Below are 23,599 nucleotides of genomic sequence, written 5' to 3'. Positions count from 1 at the left end.
AATGCCATCGGAAGAATCCCGGAAGATATTCCAGTCTGTGCTAGCTAAACAGTCCTGTATGTTAGCATCTGCGTCATCTGACCACTTCCTTATTGAGCGAGTCACTGGTACCTCCTACTTAGTTTTTGCTTGTAAGCAGGAATCAGGAGGATAGAGTTATTGTCAGATTTGCCAAATGAAGGGCGAGGGAGAGCTTTGTACGCGTCTCTGTTTGTGGAGTAAAGGTGGTCTAGAGTTTTTTCCCCTCTGGTTGCACATGTAACATGTTGGTAGAAATGAGGTAAAACGGATGTAAGTTTCCCTGCATTAAAGTCCCCGGCCACTAGGAGCGCCGCCTCAGGCAGTGTGGGTTGGGCTGGTCTTCTATTGACAAGTCAGGGTTGCTCATATTAATTAAGCACCAATGCAGTCTTTTTTTATTTTATTTTTTTAATCATCACTGTATGTCTAATAAATCACTGTGTGTGTTTATTTTAATGAAAATAAACACAAATATATTTCAATTGCCATTTAAATACTCAGTCTGATCGTGTGGGTGTGTTGATACAATTGCAAATATATTTACATACACAGTCCTGATTGGCGGATAGGATTGTATAGACTCTAGAGCCTACCCGCATATCTGTTCAAAGTAAGAGGATACATATGCATATATATGATGACTGGTCATTGGTCAGAATAATCAGATTTTGATGTCATGGTCTAGGCTGAATACTCCATGATCTGTGCTATCTGGGATCCTTGGGAAATCCATACACTAACCATAACCTTAACCTTAGCCATAACCCTTACCTAACCCTTACCATAACCATTGTAAATGTCAACTTCAATTTCGATCTCATTGTGTGGAAATATCATTTAAAAAATAAGGAAAATCGTTTTAGATTGCACTTCTCCTTTAAGCGGGGAGCAGCCGCAACAGGGAACTGGCTGCTTCTGGTTTCAAGGCACATATAAATACCAAGCGGAGCCGGGTACGACGAAAACACAAAGGAAAGAGGAGAATTCTCACGTTTAAAACTGAAGACTATCGGAGTCAGGTAATGAGCGCCTCCTGAAATCAAGCTTGTTTCCTAGAAGGTTAAAAATGTAAAACGCCATTCGTTGCAGTCCAGTCATGGTTATAATATTAATCAACATTGTGGATAGCAAAGAAGTAAACAGCTGAGCTGCAGCTGTCAGTAGGCTACGGTGTGTACATGTTGTAGGCGAAGTGTATTTATGCCTAATGTTGAATTATGTGCCGCTGTATTAGGCTACAAAAAAAATAGGTAGCCAATAAAATATAAAGCAAATTATCCTAATTCGATTGTTTACATCGCTTTGTAAAATGATGCAGTTGGATATTCAAAACATTATTGCCATAGCCTAAGTTTCATTCTGTGTAAAATGTGTATTCTATTGTATTTAAAATTTCTCCCCATTGAATGTTTACAGTGAATCAGGATATCTGACAGAAAAATAACTAGTCGTTCTTCTTTGTATCAAGCTGTGGTCTGGTGGTCTGTGTTGCCACTTTGACTATTACGTGGCAGAGGATGAGATGTACACAGCCGTGGGTTTCCTGTCTGGAACTCAACGCTACTTTCTCTGTGGTCAGCAAAAGAAACTTGAGATAACTTCAATTACATTTAGTCTCTCTTTCTGTCTCTGTTGCCTGTATTATTTATCCCTCTCTTAATTATTATGAATAGAATAGAATATGAATGGAACGGCATATAATTGAATTCAATTGACTTGTTTTACAATGTTAATGTAATTTGATTACATCCCAGCCCCTTATCTGTAACCCAATGAATAAGAAAAAAATCATTACAGCTGTTCTTGCGAAATTCCTCTAGTTTATGCATTAATAATTACCAGCATATGCACATTGCCTGAAGGTGTAGTACCCTTGTTCTAGGAAATAAGTCAATGCTTATCGTTACGTAAGGTAAAGAATATGATCTGTCTGGACTCAATGCTGTCAGGGGTATCCACATATCTTCGCCATTCTGAATCATCGCTCTTTGTTTTCAACCTTTTCAAAAGGCACTACTGTCCATTGTGCACCACCTGATTTGATAATCTCCCTTCCTGTCCCTGCCCTTTTTGCTTGTGAATGAGTTTATTGCAACCTGGGTCTTATTCACTAGGCACCAAACGTAAGAAAACAGACTGAAATAGGGAGGGACTAATCTGAATTTGTCCAATAAGAAACACACATTTTTTTTTCGGTTGCAAAACGTTTTGGTATGGTCTGCACTAATGAATACCGCTGTGAAGGAGCCCATTGTAACCTGTTCTCCTGGTGGGTAGTACCCTTTTAACTTCTGCTTACCTTTGGCATTACCACTCTAGTCCTAGGGGCACCGCACTCCTGTTTATACAGCTCCAGGATGGATGACACCCAAGCATCAGCTATAGCACTGCCAGCCAGGGGCCGTCCCCTAGCCCTACTATCCCAGCTCTGGAACACCGGAGCTGGGTGAGAGGTGTGGAATTTCTGAGGCCTGTCTGGCACGGGGCCCGGGCCCCCAAGGCTAGAGCGCTCTTGTCCTTTTTGATGTCTGAGGTCTTGAGGAAGTGAGACGTCATGTTGCCACGCTAGCGAGCACTGTAGTGCATACTAGGGGTTTGATCCAGGCCAGGTTGTCGGATATGGCATGAAAGCAGCTGTGGAGTGGACTGAAGTGCAGACGGGGAGGAGATGGATGGAGGAAGGGAGTGTGTATGCTTTAGGAAGGCCGTTATTTGGGAAGGAAAAGGGTGGGGGTTGCCTTACAACTCAACAAATGACATGCTGACTTCTTTTTAACCTTACAGTTCCTTTTATGCCCTGGCCTGCCCCTGGAAAGAGCGACCTCGAGCGACGTCAGTCAAATGTAGGCTAGGTTGCTCGTTTGTAGGTTACACGTTGTAGAGTTCCCCACCCCAGGTCCAGCCCAACCTTAATCTGCATGCTGCGGCATGATGGGTGTGAGAGGAGTGGTGACGTGGTGAGTGCGTTAACCAGCCAGCGATAATGGAATCACAGCGGCTCTAAGTCTAGGTCCAAGGAGGGAGAGAGATATATGTGTGTGTGTGTGTGTGTGTGTGTGTACATGCACGCGTGTGTGTGACAGAGAGTGTATGTGACCTGGGAAACACCAACCCCATTCTGTGATCCTCTCTCTGCAAATCTTACAACTGTTCTGTAGTAAAACCATAGTATTACTATAATAGTACTACAGTAGGCAGCGTTACTGTATATGCAACACTGTAAATGCACAGTTCTGGGACGTTCAATACCTTTTTACTCTCATGTGATTCAGAAAGTAAGGCTGAGTGCGTGTTATGCCATTTTACCCAGTGATTTATAGTAGTGCTTGCATACAAATCGCTTCACATGTAAATGTGGATGTAGGAATAAAGCTTTGGAGAAGCATATATCATGAGCAGGCTTTTCTGTTATTTCAATCAGAAAGAAAGGCAATCTTCCTTCAGAATCACTGAAGGAATCTGGGGCCCACTAACAGTTTTTCCCAAATGGCACACTATTCCCAATATAGTGCACTACTTTTGACCAGGGCCCTAACTAGTGCACTAATTGGGTGCTATTTGGGACCCTCTGTGTCCCATTTATTACATAGTCACAGGCCCTTCTAGCCTCTGGTAAAGGGGATACCTAGTCAGTTGCACACTGAATGCATTCAACCGAAATGTGTCTTCTGTATTTAACCACTCTGAATCAGAGAGGTGCGGGGGGATGCCTTAATCAACATCCACAGCACCCAGGGGAGCAGTTGTTGTTGGAGGTTAACTGCCTTCGTCAGCTGTGACAAATACCACAACTTTGTTGATAGAGTTTATTGAGTCCAGTAAAGGCATCACCGACAAATTAATGTGAAGAAATAGATGCAGACAGAGAATACATCCCAAATGACACCCTATTCCCTATATATTACACTACTTTTGACCTTTGAAAAGGGCTACGAAACAGATGCAGAAAGTGGATACATCCAAAATGGAACCCTTTTCCCTATGTAGTGCACTATAAAGGTAATACAGTGCCATTTGGGATGCACACAGACTCATTGAAAGGTCTAGCCAGCTAGGACTTGTCCAGACATGTTTTGCTTCCTTCTCAGCCGCTACTATTATAATTTCTCACTACTCAACACTCTCAGTCTTGTGATGCAGACAGCTGTGAGGTTAAAGGTGAACACAGCTGGGAAGAAGGTTCTGAACTTCTAGTGTTGCAATCACTGCAGCTTGTGTTTGAAATGTATCTAACCTTTCTGCGACATACTGTGAACTATGTTAGTTCCCATAGTCTGTACAGCATTTTGAATATGATCCACACTGCAGTTGGTGCCTGAAATGTTGGTGTCTAACTTTCCTGAGATATTTCGGCTGCGTTTACATAGGCAGCCCAATTCTGATATTTTTTTCCACTAATTGGTCTTTTGACCAATCACATCTGATCTTTTTACATCAGATCTTTTTCAGAGCTGATCTGATAAGTCAAAAGACCAATTAGTGAAAAAAAGATCAGAATTGGGCTGCTTGTGTAAACACAGCCACTGTATTCAAGCCTTATTACACACAGCTAGTTTGAAACCGGTTTCGAAGAGACGTCTTGCCCACGGCACATAGTGTGAAGAGACAGTATGTTCCCATAGTCTCTACACAGCATGTGATATAATTAAGCAATAAGGCCCGAGGGGGTGTGGTATATGGCCATTATACCATGGCAACGCGGAGTGCCTGGATACAGCCCTTAGCTGTGGTATATTGGACCACAAACACCAGAGGTGCCTTATTGCTATTATAAACTGGTTACGAACGTAATTAAAGCAATAAAAAATGTTTTTGTCATACCCGTTATATACTGTTTGATATACCAAGGCTTTCAGCCAATCAGCATTCAGGGCTGAAACCACCCAGTTTATAATCCACATTTTGGTCTGGGTGGTAGTAAGTGTACTCAAATTGGTTTGTTGTTTTAGCTGCGTCCTCTTGTACTTTTTGTACCAATATGGTGTCATTTGAAACAGCTAACCTTTGGGGAGCTCAGATGAGCAGCATGCTCCAGACGCAGCTGTAGTTCTAAATAGATGGGGTAATGGATTCACTGAACCGGTTTGACCATTTGACCCTGGTCCGGGAGAAACCACCTTTTTCTTGTGTGTGCGAGACGTTTCTCAGTATGGAACCGCAGCATTGCCATGTGCAGCAGCGTTGCCATGGTGACAGAGCGGGGATGTTTTGTGGGGGAGAGGGGAGTGCGTCACATCTAAGAACTGGAGGTAGCATATGGTCTTACCTCTCAGAGGAGGGGGTAGGGGGTGCACTCAGGGATGGAAAGATTAGGAAAATGGAACACGGTACTGCTCTGTTTAGTCTGCTTCATAATGCATTTCCCTCCTTGATCCCTCCATCCCCTCTTCCTCTTCCTCACTTTTTCTCTTTGTCTTGCTTTTCCCCTTTTTTCTTTCCATCAGACTCTTACCATCTCCCCCTTCCTCTCTTTCTCTCTCTTCTCCTCCTGTGTCCTTTCTTCCGCTGCCTGCTTTCTGTCAAATGTGCTTATTTTCCATTTGGCAAGGTGCCTTGGTACAGCACTTCAGCCCACTTGCATATACAAACACTACTTCAATGAGAGAGGTGGAAGGAAGTCCGTGAGAAAAGGAAACACATTTTGTTTCATTTCACCTCAACATTTCAACCCCGCGATGCCTGGTCGCCCCCAAACAGTCAATTAAGGACTCGCATGGGCCTCGTTCATTTGGTGTTGCTCAGCGTTTCGTTTTGAGACGATACTAGATTAGTATAATGTGATCAGCGAGATGTGCTTTAAATATGCTCCCTTTTGCATTTGTTTCCTCAGACACAGTTGTCTATACGTTAATATAATAAGCCCCCACTACATAGCACAGCTACATGTTAGCCATGCAACGGTAAGGTGTTTAAATAAGGTCTAGGATAGATAGAAAGGTCTAGGATAGGTATGTTTTTCAGAGACAGTGGCTTAGACAGCCAGACCACACTAGGCCACAAATACATTTTTGAAATAGTGACTGTTTTAATAACGTGATGAACCTGTTCCCCTTTCACACTCAAAGTATGCATACTTAGGAAAGCGTGATGAAATTCTATTTCCAGAATGGATTGATGTCATAACGGGTATTTGATCTGAAAGAGTGTTTGTGTACTGTATTGTGTTTGTACGGAGGCCTTTACTTTGAACTGAAAACACTCAATGGAGTATCCACTGATACGCAATGATGCTACTGTATCTCCCCCTGTGTGAAAAGATACTTTCAGTCCTCATCTTGCCTGAGGGAAACTGACTTGCTTTGTTTTTTGTGTGCAGTCCCATTCATTTGATGTTTATTGGACAGGATAGTGAGAAAGGAAGAATGAGAGCGCAATGAGTCAGATTCGAACCCATGCTGGCAGCGGTACGCGTTCCAAAGTCAGCGCTTTAGACAGCTAGACCACCAAAGGCTCGCATTGTTTTTAACTAATGGCTTCTCTGTTTCTCCCTCAGACCCCCTAGAAGAGGAGCTTGGACGGCATGCAAAGTTGTGAAATATCTTCAGACAGCACTGATGACCCCCTTAGTAGAGACCTACGCACTCGTCGACAGCCTCGAATAGTAGTGATCGGCGCGGGCTTGGCCGGTCTCGCAGCTACCAAGAGCCTCCTGGAAAGCGGCTTCACCGATGTCACAGTCCTAGAGGCGTCAGACCGCATCGGAGGAAGAGTTCAAAGTATTCAGCACGGTAAGAAATGATGCTATGAACCTTATACAGTACAAACAAAGGGTGAGTGAGAAACAATACATGGAGGAAATTACTCTAAACCAGACCCTGGAATTTAATGGGTTATGACTCTTGTAACCGATGGGTGTTTGTTTCTTAAATAGTTCCCAAATCCTTGTTTACATTTTCTGTAAGCTGAAAGCTCCAAACCTCACTCACTGAGACATTCGACATGTCTGTGTGAGTGTGTAATCATCAGGTTGTTTCCCTCGCACTCACATCTAGCTGTCAAAAAGTGCCACCGTCTATTCTCTATGGGGCTACGCTATCAGCGCTAATGCTAAAAGCCTTCCCAAAATAACACTGGATCAGACTGTGTGCTTTGGAAAGCCCAATAAAGCTTTCCCAATTCAAAATGTGAAACGTGATTGGGGAATTTGTCTCTTATCTCTCGGATGGATGTGTGGTTAGTCCTGCGAAATCCCCTTTGAGCTGAACAAGTTAGAAGATTACTCCCATTGCCACACATGGCTTCAATTCAATATTTAAAAAAAGAAGAGATTCATCCCTATTCTCAACGAAGCCATTTCAATAAGAAGTATCTCTCCAGTAGGTGGTTGTAGCATCCTCAAGATGTCCAGTAGGCTGCAGAGTCACATTCATTGAATTGACTCCCTCTAACTGCAGTTCCTTTCACTTCCATTAAATTAAAACAACTTCCTGTTCTAATTTCTCTGCTTATTTCATTGAATTCAAGTTCCATTCCATTCAACTTACTCCCAAATAATCAAGTTCTTGGGGGGAGTAAACAAAGTTTGTGTAAGTGTAACCCCAAAGGTGCATCTGACATGGCACGTTATTTCCTACTACTTTTGACCAGAACCTAGGCCTGTCCCAATAGCCACACTAGCACACTACTTGCATGGCCAATACATTACTTAATACTACAGAGTGCACAAGTTTGGGTATTGGGACAGAAACTAAGTCTATTATATATTTATATGCCATTTAGCAGATGCTTTTATATGAAGCATACACTTTGTATGTATGGTCCCGGGAATCGAACCCACTATCCTAGCATTGCAAGCGCCATGCTCTACCAACTGCGCTACAGAGAGGACTACATTCTTCTCCATTTATTCCAGGACAAACAACTTTGGAGCTCGGAGCCACCTGGATCCATGGCGCAAACGGGAACCCGGTGTACCACCTGGCGGATGACAACGGGCTGCTGGAGCACACCACGGACGGCGAGCGCAGCGTGGGCCGCATCAGCCTGTACACCAAGAACGGTGTGGCCCACTACCAGACCAACAGCGGTACCAGGATCCCCAAGGACCTGGTCGAGGAGTTCAGTGACCTCTACAATGAGGTGAGGGGAGAGAGGTGTATGGGAGGTGTGATGTGTGTGTCCAGATTACCACTGATATGTGCACATGAAGGGAGCCACCCATGACTGAATGTAGATACTGTACGTACACAGTGGCACATACAGTACCAGTCAAAAGTTTGGACGCACTTACTCATTCAAGAGTTTTTCTTTATTTTTACTATTTTCTACATTGTAGAATAAAAGTGAAGACATCAAAATTATGAAATAACACATATGGAATCATGTAGTAACCAAAAAAGTGTTAAAAAAATCAAAATATATTTTATATTTGAGATTCTTCAAATAGCCACCCTTTGCCTTGATGACATATTTGCACACTGTTGGCATTCTCTCAACCAGCTTCACCTGCAATGCTTTTCCAACAGTCTTGAAGGAGTTCCCACATATGCTGAGCACTTGTTTTCCATCACTCTGCCGTCCGACTCATCCCAAACCATCTCAATTGGGTTGAGGTCGGGGGATTGTGGAGGCCAGGTCATCTGATGCAGCACTCCATCACTCTCCTTCTTGGAGGTGTGTTGGGTCATTGTCCTGTTGAAAACAAATGATGGTCCCACTAAGCCCAAACCAGATGGGATGGCGTATCGCTGCAGAATGCTGTGGTAGCCATGCTGGTTGAGTGTGCCTTGAATTCTAAATAAATCACACAGTGTCACCAGCAAAGCACCCCCACACCATAACACCTGCTCCTCCATGCTTTACGGTGGGAACTACACATGCGGAGATCATCCGTTCACCCACGCCGCGTCTCACAAAGACAAGGCGGTTAGAAACAAAAATCTCCAATTTGGACTCCAGACCAAAGGACAAATTTCCGCCGGTCTAATGTCCATTGCTCATGTTTCTTGGCCCAAGCAGGTCTCTTCTTCTTATTGGTGTCCTTTAGTAGTGGATTCTTTGCAGCAATTCGATTGTGAAGGACTGATTCACACAGTTCCCTCTGAACAGTTGATGTTGAGATGTGTCTGTGACTTGAACTCTGTGAAGCATTTATTTGGGCTGCAATTTCTGAGGCTGGTAACTCGAATGAACTTATCCTCTGCATCAGAGGTAACTCTGGGTCTTCCATTCCTGTGGCGGTCCTCATGAGAGTCAGTTTCAACATAGCGCTTGGTGGTTTTTGCGACTGCACTAGAAGAAACTTTCAAAGTTCTTGACATTTTCCGTATTGACTGACCTTCATGTCTTAAAGTAATGATGGACTGCCGTTTCTTTTTGCTCATTTGAGCTGTTCTTGCCATAATATGGACTTGGTATTTTACCAAATAGGGCTATCTTCTGTATACCCCCCCCTACCTTATCACAACACAACTTATTGGCTCAAACGCATTAACTTTTTAAGAAGGCACACCTGTTAATTGAAATGCATTCCAGGTGACTTCCTCATGAAGCTGGTTGAGAGAATGCCAAGAGTGTGCAAAGCTGTCACCAAGGCAAAGGGTGGCTATTTGAAGAATATCAAATATAAAATATATTTTGATTTGTTTAACACTTTTTTGGTTACTACATGATTCCATATGTGTTATTTCATAGTTTTGATGTCTTCACTATTATTCTACAATGTAAATCGTAGTAAAAATAAAGAAAAAACCTTCAATTAGTAGGTGTGTCCAAACTTTTGACTGATAGTGTTTGCACAGGTGTGTATAGTACAGGTGTGCGGGGAAACTTATGCACACACACACGCACACACACACACACACACACACACACACACACACACACACAATCTGTTTACTGTGGTACAGTGAAGCGTGTCATGCCCTGTTTAGCTACCTCAGAGCGTTGTGTTATTCACGCAACATTAGCTTCCCCCCACTACCATTCAGATCAGTGTAATTAGACACGGTGCAGAGGAAAGGGGGACGCTTTCTACACACTTCCCTAGTTGTTCAGTTACTTATTGGCTCGAATCTAGGTTGTGCTTTTAGATTTCAAGAAAATGTACATGTTATTACTCCAACATGGTGAAAGTGACAAACTGACACGTTTTCATTTTCGTCAAAAATCACTTCATGTCTAAGGAGTGCCTTTGATTTGACGGCCTGCACATGCACAGTTCGGCATGAGATGACCGTTATACCCGATAACGTGTTTCTGCGCATGAGCTTAGCTAGCCAATGTCTCCATGACATCGCCTAGAAGCGTGATTGAGGATTTCTATTGGAGAAGCAGTTTCTACATATCTTCATACTAAACCATCTTCGGTAATAATTAGGGAGCTGCAACATACAGTGTGAACAATGCTTCTATCCTGATTGCATGTGTGTCAGTCTGTGTACCTCTATGCTGTATTCCCTTGTATGAGCAATTTCCAAGATGCCAATCACTTTGCAGTGTAGCAGCAGCATCAACACAGCAGAGCTACGCTATGCGTTAGGCTAACCCCCACCGTGCATCATTACAGCAGCGCTAAACGCTTATCCCCACCATGTATCATTACAATTGCGCTAATCCCCACCGTACCTCTGCCTGGAAATCAGCATAATTAACTAAGCAGTAGGATTAGCATAATGAGGTTGACTTGTTGTTTTGTTTCACATCAGGATTTGAGGTACATAGAAATCCTGTCTGTTTAGATCTAGTGTTTCATGAGTGTGAGGCAATGGACAAGAAATAGCTTTACAATTATTTGTCTTTGAAAATGTGTTTCTTGATGATCACATTTCAACCGGAGGCTATTTTATATGATCAACAAAGGTGTGCTGCATCCTGGGTCGGGTTCATTAGGGCACGCAACGGAAAACGTTTTCAAGTTTTGCAAAGGAATTTGAAAATTCGCTTTTCGGGTAGTCCCTCCCTGTTTCAGTCTGTTTTCTTCCATTTGGTGCCTAATGAACACAAGGCTGGTCTTTGTATGCAAAATGTTCCATCAGGTAGGGAAGACAAGATGATAAGGTTATGGAATTGAAAGCATGTCATATTATCACGACCTTTGTGGCTACACTGTAACTCAGTGCAGCAATGATAAACATAACCATTCTGATTCCATGGGAAAAGAATGTGAACTTCACTCTGGGACAGCTAAAGCAGTCATTTGGACTGCTCATGAATAAAACCATTTTTATTACTCATGCCCCCCTCCATCCTTAACTTTTCCTAAATAAGTCTATATACCACACTGCTGTTGTTAGAATCTTAATATCACAAACATAACTGGAGCTATAACCAGTGTTAGGAGGGCATGTCAGGCCTAAGCGCAAAAAAGCCCGAACGGTGCGCACTGAGCAGGTGCCCGAGCCACCACCAAATCAAATGGTGAGACAGAAGAGAGGAAGGGACGGCGCCGTTTGGATAGAACAAGCCAGTGACAATGCTACGGGACGGTTATCATCACAAAATGTCATCACTGAGAGAGCAGGCCCTCAAGCAAAAAACATCAGTAACGCACTCACCAGCTTTCATTGTTTGTGACATGGACATGCTCCAACTGATGCCATTGCGTGAAGACACACACCATGTAAGCACGACCTGACAATAATTGACTATTTTTTACTGCTGTCATATCGACACTTATATTAATTATAATGCCATTATTGCTTTATTGCTGATTTTCACTATTTATCAAGCACACTTGGCGCTTATAAGGATGTTTAGGCTAAACTCTTAGAAAAAAGGGTTCCAAAAGAGTTCTTCAGCTGTCCCCATAGGAGCACCCTTTTTGGTTCTAGGGACAACACTTTTCCTCTGTGGAAAGGGTTTTACATGGAACCCAAAAAGGTTCTACCTGGAACCAAAAGGGTTCTACCTGGAACCAAAAAGGGTTCTTCAAAGGGTTCTCCTATGGGGACAGCTGAAAAACCCTTTTAGGTTCTAGATAGCCACAATTTTTCTAAGTGTAAAGGGCGGCAGGTAGCCTAGCGGTTAATAGGTTGGGCCAGTAACTGAGAGGTTGCTGGTTGGAATCCCTGAGCTGACTAGGTGAAAAATCTGTCGATGTGCCCTTGAGCAAGAAACGTAACCCTAATTGCTCTGGATAAGAGTGTCTGCTAAATGACTAAAATGACATGTTTTCATTTGGTCTTGCTGACCATGCGTCTTGGTGGTTGGGGTATTATTATTATTTTTGTCGTTATAAAAATAAGCTGTTACCGCGTTTCCAACACATGATTTCTGTTTCATAGTTTACGTTATGGATCCCAATTTTGTTTAAACTTTTAACGTTTAAATGTTCACATCCCTACATGACACATATGTCTTTATACTGTATCGACCGTGACTTTGGGTCCTTGAAAAGCGCTATATAAACACCTTATTATTATTATTATTATTATTATTATTATTATTATTGCACACAATTATGTGGTTACAACACTCTCATACCTTGGCAGAATCACATCACCTACACACATGTGAGGCTACGGAATAGGTGGATGCCTTTGGCTTCAAGGCAAGGCATGACATTGCTCATGCCACATAGGTTTGGTGCTGTATCATCCAAAGATATCATTCTGTGGTAGTCTACCCCCATCAACCTCATACGTGGGCAGAAAATCCACACACAAGTAAAGGCTACTGAATAGGTGGACGCCTTTTGGCTACTTTGTGGTAGCCTACCATAGATCTTATTTCCCAGTGCCAGTGGTGTCTACCTGTTGTAACCCGGCACTCCCTAGGAGTGGCCCCCGGGTGATCACCAGTCTCGTGACTGACTGACGGCTCGGCTCCAATTCCCTCCTGCCTCTTTGTTCAGCTCACCGTTTCACTTCATTAAATAAGACACCTTCACGGTTGCATTTATTTTACGGCACAGAAAAGGCTAGGGCTGCGTCCCAAATGGCACCATATTCCCTATACTGCACTACTTTTGACCAGAGCACTATGTAAAGTAGTGCACTAAACATGGAATAGGGTGCCATTTGGCATCATCCCAGGTATTTACTGAGACATTACATGTGAAATGGTGCACAGTAATAATCTTTGAATTACTTGTTTGTTTTTAAAACAGGCACCATTTGTTACCAGGTCATAACCAATTGTGTTGAATTATTGGAACTAAGTACCAAAAAGTATTAATTAAAACAACATAATTTCCTAGTAAATTCCATGGAAATAGTGCTACCCGCTTCACTGTATGACCACCTACACAATGATACTCCCCCTATTGTACAATGAGTGGGCAGTTCCTTCTAAAAGAGGTGTGTGCTTTGGATAAAAAAGCTCTGTCATGCATGTCGCTATGTATCCTGTACTGTAGACGTCACGGACCTCGGAAGAAAGTGTTGAAATATTAAAAACGATTCGTTGTTGAATAATGTACTAAGTTCCACCCTCCCATGCAGCCATGCCAAGGTGTTAAAGGATGTCATAAATTCTCACCTGGCTGCGCCCTTTTAAAGGGCACATTTGTGATTCAAACAACAACAACAAAGCGATCACTTCACAGATTGCCCCTTTAAAGTTTTAGAAGCACCCCAGTAGATTCTGAATGTTCAGACACCGTTATAGCCACAGTAGCAGGTACACTCTATGCTATTTTAGATCGCTTGGCTGTTGGACAAGGTACTAGCAAAACACTGCCTGTCTATACCAATGAAACTCTGGGTTGTCCAGTGTAGAACCAGCATGGAAACAGACTTGCACCCAGACAAACCCTGGTTGCATCCCAAATGGCACCCTATTCCCAATATAGTGCACTACTTTTGACCAGAGCCCTATTCGCCATGGTCAAAAGTAGTGCACTATAAAGGGAATAGGGTGCCATTTAGGATGCAAACCCTCTGCACATTCATTACTGCTTATACCATAGCCGTAAAACTCAAATTTCTCTCCCGTCTTGCCAATCCCCCCTACCCCTGCCCCCCCAGGTGTACGAGCTGACTCAGGAGTTTTTCCAGAATGGGAAGCCTGTGTGTGCTGAAAGCCAGAACAGCGTTGGGGTGTTCACGAGGGACGTGGTGCGCAAAAAGATCACGCTGGACCCCGACGACTCGGAGAGCACCAAGAGACTCAAGCTGTCCATGCTTCAGCAGTACCTCAAGGTGTGTGTGTGTGGAGGGTGGGTAGGGGTGTGTGTGTGTGTGTGTGAGGGGGGGGGGGTCCTTCTGAGAGGCTATAAAATATACTAGAGCTCTAGTTTATGGTTGGAATGCAGTGATAAGTCTACGCAAACATTATGCAAATCCAATAAGCTAGAGCAAGTAATGGTTTCCTTCTAGGGATGCCATTATTGCTTTTTTGCTGATTTTTCACTATTTATCAAGCACACTTGGTGCTTATAAGGATGTTTAGGCTAAACTCTTAGAAAAAAGGGTTCCAAAAGAGTTCTTCAGCTGTCCCCATAGGAGCACCCTTTTTGGTTTTAGGGACAACACTTTTCCTCTGTGGAAAGGGTTTTACATGGAACCCAAAAGGGTTCTACTTGGAACCAAAAGGGTTCTACCTGGAACCAAAAAGGGTTCTTCAAAGGGTTCTCCTATGGGGACAGCTGAAAAACCCTTTTAGGTTCTAGATAGCTACTGTTTTTCTAAGTGTAAAGGGTGGCAGGTATCCTAGCGGTTAAGAGGTTATTGCACACAATTATATGGTTACAACACTCTCATACCTTGGCAGAATCACATCACCCACACACATGTGAGGCTACGGAATAGGTGGACGCCTTTCGGCTACTTTGTGGTAGCCTACCATAGATCCTTAATAGTGCCTGTCTATACCAATGAAACTCTGGGTTGTCCAGTGTAGAACCAGAATGGAAACAGACTGGCACCCAGACAAACCCTGACTGCGTCCCAAATGGCACCCTATTCCCTACATAGTGCACAACTTTTGACCAGAGCCCTATTCGCTATGGTCAAAAGTAGTGCACTATAAAGGAAATAGGGTGCCATGTAAGTTTGCGCTATGTGTTCCAGAAAACCAATAAGTCCCCGAGTGGCGCAGTGGTCTAAGGCACTGCAGCGCAGTGCTAGCTGTGCCACTAGAGATCCTGGTTCGAATCCAGGCTCTGTCGTAACCGGCCGCGACCGGGAGACCCATGGGGCGGCGCACAATTGGCCCAGCGTCGTCCAGGGTAGGGGAGGGAATGGCCGGCAGGGGTGTAGCTCAGTTGGTAGAGCATGGCATTTGCAACGCCAGGGTTGTGGGTTTGATTCCCACGGGGGACCAGTATAAAAAATAATGTATGCACTCACTAACTGTAAGTCGCTCTGGATAAGAGCGTCTGCTAAATGACTAAAATGTAAATGTAAATGTAAAAATCGTCACGGAAGACATTACTTTCTTTTTTTCCATATTAAATCTACAGTGCTGTATACTGATTCACTCATCTCTGGAGAGAATTGGTGCACCTCTATGGCCTCTCGCTCAGTTCTGGTTCAAACCAGTTCTTTTTACGCAGATAAATGACGGAAGTAACGCATGTGATGCTCCTGCTATGTTTAGACTTGCACTCTCACACAAGTCTCACACAATACAAGAGTTTACGGCATGCTTTATGACTCAACTGAACAAGCAGGTCAGGAAATCAGGTGTAAAACTCTGACTAACATCCCAAATGCTAATGTTAGCATTGCTGTTAGCTATAGCTTCATTAGCTTGTTAATGTTATTGCTCCATCTGTGATCCTTGCTCCTTGTAATTATACCCAATGACTCATTGGATTCCAATTAGTGTTGATCACTTCAAGGTCAGTTTGCTAATGAAATAGAAACATAGCGGACAACAAAATGGACGCCCTTTATTATGCGTCCAGGGTACAGCAGGGCATCCAGGGAAGAGGAAGATAAGGACGACAACAACAATTTACCTCAGAAAATGTAGCTATTACAAGCCTTATTATGTTTGTATATTTATTCAATTCATTTCCTGGTCCGCCGGCACTCAATTATTAGGGCTACATCCCAAATGGCACCATATTACCAATGTAGTGCACTACCATTGACCAAAACCCTATGCACTATCTAGGGAATAATGTGCCACTTGGGATGCATCCCCTGATGTCCAAAGTTTCCTTTAGTGGCAGCCAAGGCCATGATTAAGACTTTTCCTCAGGGAAACATTAGGCTCTATTGTTGAGGCTACAGAGACACAGATGCAGATGACATCCGTAATGTCGCTCTAGTTAGGTAAACAAACTATTGGGTTCATAGACTTGAGCCAAAAAACGATAACCCCACGAAAGTTGAATAAGACGTAATGGCCAATAAATAGGTAATTCAACTAGGACTAAGTAGCACTTTGATAGAGGAGGTTAATTTTGCCTCAATTCAATAAGGCGTATTAGCCAATCAAAGAGTAACAGAAAAAAAAATCTACTTGAACAAAGTAGATAGACCAAGATAGAGGAGATACATTTGACCAGAACTGAACAGACTTGTTTGTCTGTGTTTCTACATAGTACAGCCAGCGTCTGGTTCCTTTTTAGGTTTCTTCCATCTGAAGATTTTTTCCACTGTTCTGCTGCTTGCTCTGTGGGCTTCTAGGCTGGGTTATTAAAAAGAGCTTAAATACATTTGACTGATTCATTGATTGATGAGTTAATTGATTGATTGATCGAAAGAGGTGGAGAGTTGTGAGAGCAGCTCATAAATATACTTTTGCTCATAAAGGGGCTCAATTTGATCTGAGTCAAACTGACTTTGTTTGTTTGTGTGTTGTCCCCCAGGTGGAGAGTTGTGAGAGCTCGTCCCCCAGCATGGACGAGGTCTCGCTGAGTGAGTTCGGTGAGTGGACGGAGATCCCCGGGGCACACCACGTCATCCCGGGCGGCTTCATGAAGATCGTGGACCTATTGGCGCAGGACATTCCGTCCCGCATGATACGTCTGGGGAAACCCGTCCGCCGCGTCCACTGGAACTACTCCGCCCAGCAACAGGAGGAGATCGCACACGGCGACAACAACAATCGGCACGATGACGGCGACCATAACGACGACCGACGTTGCCATGGTGAGCCCAACCCCAATCCGGGTCACGCGTACCCCATCAGTGTAGAGTGCGAGGACCTCGAGTCGCTCCCCGCCGACCACGTGATCGTCACCGCCTCGCTCGGCGTCCTCAAGAACCGCCATGAGGCGCTCTTCTCACCCTCGCTGCCCGAGGACAAAGTCCTCGCCATCGAGAAGCTCGGCATCAGCACAACTGACAAGATTTTCCTGGAGTTCGCCGATCCCTTCTGGAGCCCAGAGTGCAACAGCATCCAGTTTGTGTGGGAGGACGAGGCGCAGCTGGAGCAGCCGGTCTACCCCGAGGAGCTGTGGTACCGTAAGATCTGCTCGTTCGACGTGCTGTACCCACCTGAGCGCTACGGCTACATGCTGAGCGGCTGGATCTGTGGTCAGGAGGCACTGCTCATGGAGCGCTGCGACGACGAGACGGTGGCCGAGACCTGCACCAAGCTGCTGCGACGCTTCACAGGTCAGTCTAGCACTAACACTCTAGAGTTCAGCTACTATAAGTCTTAGTTAATGAATCAAATCATGTGTTCTTGATGGAGTGAGGAACACTGACCTAAATAATAACTCACTGAGATAGGCCATCATCAGCATTACCTCACAGAGTATGAATCAAGCTCTGCGCTTCAACTCATCAGTATAGGGCAGGAATACTGTTACACACACACACACACACTGTTACGAGTACACTGTAACCTTGAGGGCTGAATGAGTGCATCGCCACTGTGCTCCCAGTGAGTCACGGTGACCCATTGAAGAATAATTCCACTTATTCAGCCCTAGTGGGCCTCTAGTTATACATTAGAAACAGGAAATGACATCATCATGTGACATAATTCCGAGCCTTGAGGTATATGGCCTTTCACAGAAGGGGGTTTTGGGGGCTGATGCTGAATGAGTCACATAGATGTCTGGCAGAGTGGTGGTGTTGAATACATGTACACCCCATAACAACTGAGACTCATGGGTATTTTTTAAGAGAAAACCTGACAGAAAATAAATTGTTCGATTCGACAGGTCTACATGAGACGGGAAAAATTGCTCTCTTACATTAAGGCCATATTAAGGTTACGTTCCCTGGAAAACACTGTAAATGAGAGTGTAGACAAGACAAACGCACACTTTTCCTTGGGCTGCCCTACACCATGAAGAAAATTATGACTATTGATAGAGATTAGCCTTGTGGCTCTGTATGGCTTCAGTCTTTTTCATATTGACAGAGAAAATAGGTTAAGAGATCTAAGAAGGCATTCACATAAAAGGCTTTTGACAGGGTCACCATTACACTATAGACGGGTTGGTTGTTGAGCTACAAAACCGACGCTTGAGCAACTATGGGGCAAAACAGACAGGGTTAGCTTAGAATGTTGACAACGTAATCTATATTTTGTCTCCAAAGTTTATTGAAAACAAATACATTTGCACAATGAGAACTTGTCTCAAATACATCGTTACAGTTCTTGGTTAGCTAGCGAATTGTAGCCATATTAGCATTGGCATGAAATCAGTCAAACACCTCAAAACAAGACATGGTATCAAGAACAAGATGAAACTAGCTGAAATTAGCCACTTACTATTCCCCACATGGCAGTTTCTTGTCATTGTTGCTAGCCATTTGGCCATCTACAATCACAACAACTCACAGACTTCTGCCCCAATTAAAGCGTGCACATTGCTTTTCGTGACGTTGTCAGCTAACCCATCTATGGTTGCGTCCCAAATGGCACCCTAGTCCCTACAGAGTGCACTACTTTTGACCAGAGCCCTATGGGCCTTGTTCAAAAGTAGTGCACTATATAGGGAATAGGTTTCCATTTGGGATGCATCCCATCTCATGGGTGGACAAAGCTCGGTATTGTGGCTGACAGTAAGTGACTGTTGTCCTCCTTCAAGGACTAAGTTATCCTCTGGTCAAGCCAGTTAGCTGACAAATAGGTCATAGTAGAGTCAGGTCTAAGCTTATCATATGTCTCCGCCCCGGTTACCATCACTTAATGATGATGTCAGAGGCTTTCCTGGACACACACACAAACACACACACCTCACTGGGGCTTTACAGTTACTCCTCCCTATACAGCCAAGGCAACTAAAACAATAAATCATAAACCCTGCCTTCCGCTCTGAGCAATACTCGCTGCCTGCCCTCACACTGTTTACTTCCATAGGAAGTACACCCTCACGGAAACTCATTAACCCACACACTGACACACTCCCCTGATGTAGGTCAGTGCGGTTTAATCCCCTACAAAGCAGATTCATTACAGCTAGACTAGAGTGTGTGTGAGAGTGTGTATGGCCTCTGAGAGGGACCATAGCTGATTAGTACCGATACAGGAGATTGGATTGGATTGGATGTGTTGGAGGATCACCTATGGGAGATTGGTAGAGGATCATTCACCATGCATCGCCATTACCTTAGGAAGATTTCAATGGCTTATTTCCACTTGCGGAAGAGTTGTAAGAGAGGGTGTGCCTGAGTGTGTGTTAGTGTGTTTGGCCTCTGAGAGGGACCATAGCTGATTAGTACCGATACAGGAGATTGGATTGGATTGGATGTGTTGGAGGATCACCTATGGGAGATTGGTAGAGGATCATTCACCATGCATCGCCATTACCTTAGGAAGATTTCAATGGCTTATTTCCACTTGCGGAAGAGTTGTAAGAGAGGGTGTGCCTGAGTGTGTGTTAGTGTGTTTGGCCTCTGAGAGGGACCATAGCTGATTAGTACCGATACAGGAGATTGAATTGGATTGGATGTGTTGGAGGATCACCTATGGGAGATTGGTAGAGGATCACTCACCATGCATCGCCATTACCTTAGGAAGATTTCAATGGCTTATTTCCACCTGCGGAATTGTAAGAGAGGGTGTTCCTGTGTGTGTGTGTGTGTGTGTGTTTGCGCGTTTGCGTGCGCGTGCGCGTGCCTGTGTGTGAGAGCGAGTGTGTTGGTGTGTGGATGTTGATGTTTCCGTGTCCATCCAAAGGGTTAAATTGGACTCACCATCCTCACTGTCCTCACCGTCCTCAGCATCCACCTCACCATTCCTCTCTCTTCCTCTTTCTCTCCCTCCTTCAGGGAACCCCAACATTCCGAAGCCGAGGCGGATCCTGCGCTCGTCGTGGGGTAGTAACCCTTACATCCGGGGCTCCTACTCCTTCACCCGGGTGGGCTCCAGTGGGGGTGATGTGGAGAAGCTAGCCATGCCCCTGCCTTACACCAAGAGCACCAAGGCTCCGGTAAGAACCGCATCTGGATCTGGATGCAGACTTGGGTTCAAATACTATTTAGGGTATTTCAATTACTTTTAAAGACATTTTAAAGTAAGTATTTTGCATTTTTTTCTTTGAAAATACAAGTAGTTGAATGTTGGAATGCATTTGGAAATACACTTGGAAAGTATTGGCTTGTATTTGAAAATACTCTTAAGTATACAAATATTTAAATACTCTATGCATTTTAACCCAGGTCTGTTTGGTCCTAAGGCTATTTGAAAATAGTTTTGTATATTTATAGGAAGTTGTTTGAAAATACAAATAGAAGAAGTTGATTTGGCCACATTATTTGAAAATACTCCAACAGAAAATAAGTATTTAAATAACACATACTTAAATATGCATGTATTTGAACCCAGACTGGATGTAGTGTATATCAGCTGGGTCGTGTTAATTAGGGCACACCGTAGCAAGACATTTCAAAACATTGTACAATGGAATGGAAAAACTAGCGTTTTTATTGGACAAGTTCAGGTAGTACCTCCCCGTTTCACTCAGTTTCAAAATGTTTTCTCCTTAATGAACATGATGATTAGCTAAGGTGCTGTGAAAAGTAAGGAGCAATGTGTCAACCACAGTGGGTTATAGGATGAAAAGCCTTCCCCAATGACTAAGTGGTGTTTGTGGCACAGTATGTTAATGACAGTGTAATGAGAATGTATTTACTTTCATTGGTCTCTGGAGGCGTGATGCTTGTTTACAGTCACCAGAGGTACTCGTAGCATGTTGTCAATGTGCCTGTGTCATCACTATGCCACCTAATAAGGCAGTAGGGGACATGACAGTCACAGTGTTGGATGGATTATGAATCATGGGTCTTGGCCAGCAGTGTAGCCCCTGAAACCTGACGCATGTGTCCTTATCTTAGTGTGTGTGTGTGTGCGTGTCTTCTGTGTGTGTGTGTGTGTGTGGCCACTTAAAGACTGTTAAAGGAGCAGCGTGACCTTAGAGAAATCCCCCTCCCGTCAAAAGAGCGACAGATCGTCACAAGCAGCCTTCTTACATATAGACAGATATGATAAAATAGCTCCCCATGCCTGCATCAAAATGGCTCAAAATTCCCTATATAGTGCATTACTTTTGCCCAGGGTCCATAGGGCTCTCGTCAAAGGTAGTGCGCTATGTAGAGTATAGGGGGCCATTTGGGATGCAGCCCATGGCTCGGAGGCAGTAATAGAGTACACATACCATATGTTGGGTCATGCCGACGTTCACTGGTTTGTTTAGATCTTGTCTTTTTTTTTCTCGCCCCCTCCTCTCTTCTCTATCTCTGCCCTCTACTCTATCCACCCTATCTCCTTCTCTATTCTATTCTTCTGTATGTCATATCTCTTCTCTATCTCTGCCCTCTACTCTATCCACCCTATCTCCTTCTCTATTCTATTCTTCTGTATGTCATATCTCTTCTCTATCCTCTCCTTTTTCCAACCTCTCTCCTCACCCTTCCTCTCCTCTCCTCTCCTCTCCTCTTTACCCTCTCAGCCTCTACAGGTGTTATTTGCCGGGGAAGCCACCCACCGGAAATACTATTCCACTACCCATGGTGCATTGCTGTCGGGACAGAGAGAGGCCACTCGTCTTACAGAGATGTACCAGGACTTGCACAAAGAAACCACAAAGCCTAACATGTAAAAATGACAAATGAACCACTGACTAGTGATAAAAAATAAACAACTTGTGTTTTATGCTTGATATATTTTAAGTTTTTTAGATTACGTTATAAATGTAAAAGCATAGTAGGGGCATTAACAATTATAACGATGATAATGATGAATACTGTTTTTACTGTATTGTAGATATATAGAGCGTGGTAGATTTTACCACTTATATGAGATGTACTGTAAAAAGGCTGCAAAGGGTGCCGTCATCTCTGGTCCTTCATCAATCTGTTTAAAAAAACAAAAAAAACATTAAGTTAATGTTTATATAATAACAAGTCTATAATTTAACTGTTTTTTGTAAGTGCCTTCTGTATTTAATGTCATGTTATTGAAAAACAAACAAAAAATAATGGCAAGAATTAATAAACTTGTATATTAATGTGAGAAATGGTCATGTTTAATTGTAAATGTAATACCCTTTGAATGTGTCCCAGACGGTGCCAGTCGAGGACAGACATTGGCAGACATTGACACTGTGTTCCTTATCTCAACCAATCATAGACGAGGACACTGAGGCACACTGTAACTGTGCCAAGGTAGCAGATGGCAATGGAGCCTCAGTCAAGTCTTCACACCTCTCAGATGTGTTATTATGTGTGTTTGTTCTTTCCTTGTGTGTGAAATGAAACAACGTGTTGTTGTGCATGCTACATCAGGTAGTTACCGTTGCAAATAAATATTGTCTCAGTTAGCAGAACTAGACCTGAGGGATGCAATGCAACAAAACTGGTTCAATTCCCTCCAACAGGACTGATCACAAACAATGGCGCCGGAGGAGATGGCTGACGTTTCACGGGCTCCTAACCAATTGTGCTATTGTGTGTGTTTTTTTCGCATTATTTGTAACTTATTTTGTACATAATGTTTCTGCCACCGTCTCTTATGACCGAAAAGAGCTTTTGGATATTAGGACAGCGATTACTCACCTCGTACTGGACAAAGATTTTCTGGGACGCAAAGGATTTACTTCAGACACCCGACAAGGCCCAAATCCCCGTCATTCGCATGAAGAAGAGACGGAGATATCGGGGACGTAGGTCGGGGTGCCTTGTAAGGATCCGACGGCGAATGGGTAATCTACCATCAGTCCTATTAGCCAACGTACAATCATTGGATAATAAAATGGATGAGCTCCGATCAAGAATATCCTACCAACGGGACATTAAAAACGGTAATATCTTATGTTTCATGAGTCGTGGCTGAACGTTGACATGGATAACATACAGCTGGCGGGGTTTTCGGTTCATTGGCAAGATAGAACAGCTGCCTCCGTTAAAACAAGGGGTGGCGGCCTGTGTATATTTGTAAATAACAGCTGGTGCACGATATCTAATATTAAGGAAGTCTCGAGGTTTTGCTCGACTGAGGTAGAGTATCTCATGATAAGCTGTAGACCACACTATTTACCAAGATAATTTTCATCTATATTTTTCGTAGCTGTCTGTTTACCACCACAAACCGATGCTGGCACTAAGACCGCACTCAATGAGCTGTATAAGGCCATAAGCAAACAAGAAAATGCTTATCCAGAGGCGGCGCTCCTAGTGGCCAGGGACTTTAATACAGGGAAACTTAAATCTGTTTTACCTCATTTCTACCAGCATGTTAAATGTGCAACCAGAGGAAAACAAACTCTAGACCACCTTTACTCCAC

At 43.6% G+C, this 23,599-nt stretch overlaps 1 protein-coding gene across 2 annotated transcripts; it reads left to right on the top strand.

Annotated features, from left to right (window-relative positions):
• The first annotated feature begins 946 nt into the window (after window positions 1–946).
• smox (spermine oxidase) lies at window positions 947–23,125 on the top strand. Of its 2 annotated transcripts, none has more exons than XM_084155594.1 (7): window positions 947–1,040; window positions 6,515–6,749; window positions 7,874–8,100; window positions 13,929–14,102; window positions 16,724–17,474; window positions 20,088–20,248; window positions 21,767–23,125. In XM_084155594.1, exons 2-7 carry the CDS (start codon window positions 6,542–6,544, stop codon window positions 21,914–21,916), a joined length of 1,671 nt encoding a protein of 556 aa, XP_084011720.1. In that variant the 5' UTR covers window positions 947–1,040; window positions 6,515–6,541; the 3' UTR covers window positions 21,917–23,125. The 2 variants fall into 2 exon arrangements, with proteins under 2 accessions (XP_084011720.1, XP_084011721.1); XM_084155595.1 differs by having other exon boundaries at window positions 952–1,040; window positions 20,088–20,332; window positions 21,767–22,323.
• The last annotated feature ends 474 nt before the right edge of the window (window positions 23,126–23,599 follow it).

The sequence above is a fragment of the Coregonus lavaretus genome, assembly GCF_964263955.1.
Source record: "Coregonus lavaretus genome assembly, chromosome: 38".
In the NCBI taxonomy this organism is placed as follows: domain Eukaryota; kingdom Metazoa; phylum Chordata; class Actinopteri; order Salmoniformes; family Salmonidae; genus Coregonus; species Coregonus lavaretus.
This window is presented reverse-complemented; position numbering and strand designations above follow the sequence as displayed.